The sequence below is a fragment of the Rhinatrema bivittatum genome, chromosome 2, assembly GCF_901001135.1.
Source record: "Rhinatrema bivittatum chromosome 2, aRhiBiv1.1, whole genome shotgun sequence".
NCBI lineage: Eukaryota > Metazoa > Chordata > Amphibia > Gymnophiona > Rhinatrematidae > Rhinatrema > Rhinatrema bivittatum.
In genome coordinates, this window is record NC_042616.1 from 24086135 (window position 1) to 24093266 (window position 7132).

At 45.6% G+C, this 7132-nt stretch overlaps 1 protein-coding gene across 2 annotated transcripts; it reads right to left on the reverse strand.

Moving 5' to 3' along the window:
* Window positions 1–646: 646 nt before the first annotated feature.
* Window positions 647–7129, reverse strand: LOC115083678 (gastrula zinc finger protein XlCGF58.1-like). 2 transcript variants are annotated; one of them, XM_029587635.1, is made up of 2 exons: window positions 7074–7129; window positions 647–5639 (listed from the first exon to the last, which is right to left on the reverse strand). In XM_029587635.1, the coding sequence occupies exons 1-2, from the start codon at window positions 7105–7107 to the stop codon at window positions 3199–3201; spliced, it is 2475 nt and encodes an 824-aa protein (XP_029443495.1). In that variant the 5' UTR covers window positions 7108–7129; the 3' UTR covers window positions 647–3198. The 2 variants fall into 2 exon arrangements, with proteins under 2 accessions (XP_029443495.1, XP_029443496.1); XM_029587636.1 differs by having other exon boundaries at window positions 647–5636; window positions 7074–7128.
* Between the last annotated feature and the right edge of the window lie 3 nt (window positions 7130–7132).

Sequence of the window (7132 nt, forward strand, 5' to 3'; positions counted from 1 at the left end):
GTGCGCACAGCTCGCCTCTGTGTGCACAGATCAAAACGGCGGACAGGGTGGCGAACAGAGCAAAATGGTGACGGCGACCACCTCGGAGGGTCTCCATGTGGGAGGACCCTTGGATCTGACCGGGGTCTAGCCCTGCTAGTTCAGATCAACCCGATGGCACTGGTCCCGGATGATGACCTGTGCGGTTCCTCAAGCTTCGGAGACCAGAAACTTTTAAATAGATTTCTACCTTACGTTGTCTCAGCGCTTCCTGGTCTCGTTCCGGGCAGTCTCCGGCTGCAGGGGGAGAGGGAAAATATCTTCACCGCCGCACTCGAAATTGCATCTGCTGCCTATTAGCCTCACCTGATGACGGGGGCTAGGTCCCTGCCGAGGGTCGGCCACTGGACCGAGGCCTACCTCTGAGGGATCGTGCAAATCACCTCGTGAAATCTCAACTGGGGGAGGGACCCAATGGGTGTCACCGCAGGAGAGCGGGGCTCGTCTGTAGAGGTAAGATTTCTTCTTATTTTGGTTTTCTTTGGTAAAATTACTCTAACGCTGTGAGCGTGCAGGTAGTCCCTAATTGCTATGGAGATGGAAAATACTGAAGAGCTGCACTTCCTGCAGGGGTATATGTACTAGGGGCTGACGTCAGATTGAAATCTGATCTGTCTCCAACTGCTATCAGGAGCACACTATACCCATTGGTCCTGAGTCCATCTGCTACACGCTAGGAAAAGGCGGTTTATCCAAAATATATAACCTTCTACAGGTCACTGACATGGACAATATCAAATATATTCAGGCATGGGAGATTTGAACAAATCCTTTACTAAGGAAGAATGGGAATTGATTTCCCTAAAAACTAAGGGATGTTCCATTTCAGCGCCTCTCGCAGAGAATAGCATCAAAGTGTTATTTAGGTGGCACTTTACACCCTGTAGGCTTTATAGAGCAAAGCTTAAATCTCATAATTTATGTTGGAAGGGTTGTGGCATGGTCGGGAACTTTCTTCCATGACGTGAGAGTGTCCTAAAGTAAGCAGATTGTGGAGAGGGGTTAATACCATGATGCAAAGGGTTTTGGGGAAACCTATTCTCCTGACACCGGAATGTGCATTAATAAATGTCCCATGTGAGAGTAATAGAAACTCTAATGCCTTGCTTTTACAAATATATTTGGGTACAAGATGTGTTTTGGCATCCACGTGGAAGGAAGCACAAGTCCCATCTGCGGAACCGGACAATACCAGATGACTGCTCAAAAACACCATCGTTTACCTCGATTTCACCATGTCTAGAATCCATATTGTGCCTGGAGTCAGTGTGACTTGACCAGACGGAAGATGCCTCCGATTATGGACAACAAAGACACTCTGAGTTCTAGTAGACTCATACACGGCTATGATATTGTTTATTTGATTTCTTGTAATTATATTCTCGCTTCAAAGCTGAGACCTAAGTCAATTGTTTATTGAAGTCAACTGTGTATAGATCTATATGCGTTATCTTATAATGTTATTTACATGCACTATGCCAAATAAAAATCTTTAATTAAAAAAAAAATAGAGATTATGCCTAGCCCTGCCATCTGATGATCAATAAGAGAGGTAGAGGTGCTTCCTCCTGTGCGACACTACTCAGGAGTTAACTGACAGGCACTCTACCTGAGTACACAACTGCCCAATTGATATTACACCTAGAAGTATATGTGATATCCGAACCCCACCTTAATGTACCCAAAAAACCCCTCCTGTATTTCCCTCGCGACAGGCCCGAATCCCTCCTATGTGGGCCTTCTCCTCCTGGAGGACTGAAATCATCGTCGCTCCCGGCCTCTAACTCCATCACCACCCAACCCCAAGTCTGTATATAAAACAACAGAGAAAAATAGTGAGAACTCCCCCAAGAAAAAGCTATAAACGGAGATAAATCATGTGCAGATCACTCTTAAGTTGAAAACACCACTCCTATGGCAGCCACAAGCACAAATGTAAACGAGGGGGAAGAAGAATTGTGGCTAATCTCTCGGGATGGTCGCTGAGCTGGAGAGAGCCGCTTCAGTGCTTCCCTTCCTCACGCGTGCCATCGGGGAGCGTCACTGCCAGATCTGCTGTTTACACCAGGTCCAGAGTGATCTTCTGTTGTCGCAAGAGGCAAACCAGCAGCTTGCAAGATGTCAGCCGCTTCCTCTATAGTGGTTACCCAGGAAGTTACTCTGGCAATGGGAAAACTCAGTCCGAATGGGAACATCCACTGGTATTTAATATTGTTATTGCACAGAGTGGTGCTAACATCTCGAAGATCTTTCCTTCTGCGAAGGGTGGTTGGAGCTAAGTCCTGGGAGACTTCCACTTTGTAATTCTGCCATTGTATAGGGCCAGACTTGCGAGACAGTATAGCAATGTCCTCTTTTTGAGGAAAAACTGTAAAAAACAAACAAACAAAAAAAAAAGGCTATAAAATATCTCTGGGCCTGTTGTTGCGGACTGCTCCCAGTGCACGGTGGGCCCTTTCCAGCTTGATAACTGTCGCATCCACTGGTGTAGTTTCAGAGCTCAGGATCTGAGCACAGATGCTGGTCACCACATGTTTGCAGTTGGTAAACTCAGGGGATTCAGGTAGCCCCGGAAACCTAAGATTAGCTCTTCCAGACATGTTTTCCAGGTCTTCAGTTCTGTTCATAAGATCAGTATTGACCTGCAACAAATCTTTTTCTGGGCCATTTTACAGCTAGAGAGTTCGGAGGCTTCATCCTCCAGGTGGTTTTGTGTATCCTCCACTCTGTTTCCTTTGGCTGCTACATCCCTCTTGATCTCGGCCATGACACTGTGTATCTCCCTTTTTAGGCTCTCCATGTTACCACAGAGCTCCCCCAAACCAGCTGATGAAATCGGTGCGGCTCGGTGTTGTGTCCCCAGCCCTGACGTTGCTGCTGTCGCTCACCTCCACAGCCGCCTGCATCTCACCGTTTGAGCCTGACTCCAGCTGCGCTGCAATGGCGGCAGAGAATTTCAGCAGGTCCAGTTTTTTTCGTTGGGTTGCCATTTCAGGACTGTGGGTGGCCTTCTATGGTGGCTGTGCATGTGAATCTGCACCAGGATGAGCTGATGGGGAGAGATTATTTGTGGTTGGATCGGGAGCTCCGGACGCAGGTGGCCATCGTTAACGGTGATGTAACTTTCTCCAATCCTTACTTTATTCTGAAGCTTTAACCTCACACTCCAGTGTGGATTTTCTGATGATATGTGAGGTATCCTTTCTGATGAAAACTTTTCCCACACTCACTACAAGTATATGGTTTCTCTCCTGTATGAATTCTCTGATGGTATTTGAAGTGTCCTTTCTGACTAAAACATTTACCACATTCAGTACATGTAAATGGTTTCTCTCCTGTGTGGATTTTCTGATGGCGTCTCATGTCTCCCTTGCTCTTAAAGCTTTTATCACACTCAGAGCATGTAAATGGTCTCTCTCCTGTATAGATTCTCTGATGGATTCTTAGTGCTCCTTTTGTCCTAAAAAATCTATTACACTCAGAACATGGAAATTGTTTTACTCCAGTGTGGATTCTCTGATGCCATATGAGAGATATCTTTTGACTGAAAGTTTTACCACATTCAATACATATAAATGGTTTCTCTCCTGAGTGAGTTCTCTGGTGCTTTTCCATGTGTTCTTTCCGACGGAAGCTTTTACCACATTCAGTACATGCAAATGGTCTCTCTCCTGTATGGATTCTCTGATGGCTTTTCATTTCTCCCTTGGACCTAAAACTTTTATCACACTCAGAACAAGGAAATGGTTTGACTCCAGTGTGGATTCTCTGATGGCTTTTCATTTCTCCCTTAGTTTTAAAGCATTTACCACACTCAGAACAAGTAAATGGTTTCTCTCCTGTGTGGGTTTTCTGATGGCTTTTCATTTTTCCCTTAGTCCTAAAACATTTATCACACTCAGAACATGGAAATGGTTTGAATCCAGTGTGGATACTCTGATGGCTTTTCATTTCTCCCTTAGTTTTAAAGCATTTACCACACTCAGAACAAGTAAATGGTTTCTCTACTGTGTGGGTTTTCTGATGGCTTTTCATTTCTCCCTTAGTCCTAAAACATTTATCACACTCAGAACATTGAAATGGTTTGAATCCAGTGTGGATACTCTGATGGCTTTTCATTTCTCCCTTAGTTTTAAAGCATTTACCACACTCAGAACAAGTAAATGGTTTCTCTCCTGTGTGGGTTTTCTGATGGCTTTTCATTTCTCCCTTAGTCCTAAAACATTTATCACACTCAGAGCATGGAAATGGCTTCAATCCAGTATGGATTCTCTGGTGGATTGTCAGAGTGTATTTATGCCCAAAGCTTTTACCACACCCAATACATGTAAATGGTTTCTCTCCTGAATGAATTCTCTGATGGTGTTTGACGTGCCCTTGCCGACTGAAGCTTTTACCACATTCGGTACATGTAAATGGTTTCTCTCCGGTGTGGATTCTCTGATGGCATCTCATTTCTCCCTTAATCTTAAAGCATTTATCACACTCAGAGCATGGAAAGGGTTTCAATCCAGTATGGATTCTCTGGTGGTTTGTCAGAGTGTATTTATGCCTAAAGCTTTTACCACACTCAGTACATATAAATTGACTTTCTACTTTGGAGATTTTCTTCTGTTGTGAATTGTCCGTCTTCCTATTCAAGCATTGTTCAGCCTGGCTGCAAGACAATGGTCTCGCATGACAATGTGTTTTTCCATCTCTTGAAAAGACTTTCTCATAACCTAACATTTTACTGCATTCACTACTTGAAATTGGTCTCTCTCCAGGTTGGAATTTTAGTTGTTCTGTGAAGTTTTCTTTCTGATTGAAGTTTCTGTCATCGTCAGTAGACATGCATATTTCTTCTTCTCTCTGTGTTTTTTTATTTATTATTAGGCCTTGCCTTTGAATGATGTTTCCTCCACTTTCAGAACATGAAAATGTTCTCTCTTCGGTCTCCATTTTCTGGTGATGTAATAAAGAGAACTCAGAGCTGTAAGATTCCCCATCTTGAGGGCAATGAGACGGTCTCTTACCTGTGTGTGTACTTTGGTGTATTACTAAGGATTCCCTGCTAGAAAAGTTTCTCTTACATTCAATACAACTGAAAGTATTCCCTTGAGTGTGGATTCTCTGGTGTAATTTCAGGGTTTCCTTCTGTTTGAAACATTTTTCACACTGAGAGCATGGAAAAGGTCTCGCTCCTGTGTGGGTTTTCTGGTGCAATACAAAATGACATTTCCTATCAAACGTTTTCGCACAGGTGTCACAGTGAAAGGATTTCTTCCTTTTGTCTTCTCGCTGGTGGAGGTCAGAAGTCATTTGAACACTCTTATTATTCTGGAAGGGTCTCTCTGCTCTCAGGTCTCTCTGGTGCTCAGGGATGTCTGTGAACTCCCTGTCACTTCTCTCACAAGCAGTGACTCCATCCGGTGACTCTCCTGCAGGTTCTCGCTCCTTCTTCTCTGATTCCTGCTGACTTTGGCTCATGTCTCCCCCCTCAGTCCCCTGGGAAAGATTCTCACAGACATTTCCTGATTGTTCTGCTGTAAGTGTCAATACTATAGGGTGTTCTTCTCGATTCTCCTCCCTCGTCACTTCCTGCATGACCTCACTGTCTGCTGGATATAAAAAGAAAGAATTAATCATGTGTCAGTGATAATGGCATGGAAAGCTATCAATGACCTCAGATATATACACATTCAATTACAAATAAAACATATAAAACAACATACGATAACATAAAATGGATAAATTAAAAACATCTTAGCACAATAAAGTTTTCAAACACTTTCTGAACTCTTAAATCACCCTCCATCTTGAACTCAACTGGAAGAGCTGTAGATAGAAAAGGCTCTTTACATGTTAGTAGCAATCAGTATTCACGAGCAGAGGACACAGAAGCATCCCTGTCCCTTCAGCCCTCAATGATATCGGTGGCTCATATCCTCCTAACTTAGGAGACATCAAACACTTTATTTCTGAATATCACCATCAGTTTCACCTAAGAGTGACTCTGCACAGGGAGCCAGTGAAGATCCTTTAACACAGGAGTTGGGATCCTACCTACCCCTGTGACATTTTTATCTGAGCAGCAATAAAGCTGTGGGAATACAGGAACGCTGGAGATCACACAGGACCCTCCTTTAGGATTCCTGTGGGGCTGGTTCCTCTGGGCTTATCTATTTATTTATTTTAAAACATTTTGTCATACTAAGCATTCCTAACATTTCCATCTTTTTTTTTTACATTATTTAAAGTCGTTTTCCAACCTTGCTTGTGTCTGCATAATTTACTTTCATTTTATTGAGGAAAAGCGATCTCAAGTATCAGCACAGAGAGGAGATCTCAGGGATGAGGGGAAAAAGAGGATGAGGGGACCAGGCATGGGGAGGGGAGAGGGAGAGAGGACGAGGCATGGGGAGGGGGGGGAGAGGGAGAGAGGACGAGGCATGGGGAGGGGAGGAGAGGGAGAGAGGACGAGGCATGGGGAGGGAGAGAGGACGAGGCATGGGGAGGGGAGAGGGAGAGAGGACTGGGGAGGGGAGAGGGAGAGAGGAGCAGGCACGGGGAGGGGAGAGAGGACCAGGCACGGGGAGGGGAGAGAGGACCAGGCACGGGGAGGGGAGAGGGGACCAGGCACGGGGAGGGGAGAGGAAGAGGCATGGGGAGGGGAGAGGGAGAGAGGACTGGGGAGGGGAGAGGGGAGAGAGGAGCAGGCATGGGGAGGGGAGAGGGAGAGAGGACCAAGCACGGGGAGGGGAGAGGAAGAGGCATGGGGAGGGGAGAGGGAGAGAGGATGAGGCATGGGGAGGGGAGAGGGAGAGGGAGAGAGGACGAGGCATGGGGAGGGGGGGGAGAGGGAGAGAGGACGAGGCATGGGGAGGGGGGGAGAGGGAGAGAGGACGAGGCATGGGGAGGGGAGAGGGAGAGAGGAGCAGGCCTCGTGCACCTATTGCTAAATCCAGCCCTGCTGAGGAGCTGACCCAGGAAAAATTTACTTTTAGTACAACATTACCTGCATTTACTAAAAATAGAGATAATGCAATCCTTACCTAGAGAGCTCAGGGTCTCATAATTCTCCTTCATCACCTCCCTGTAAAGCTCCTTCTGC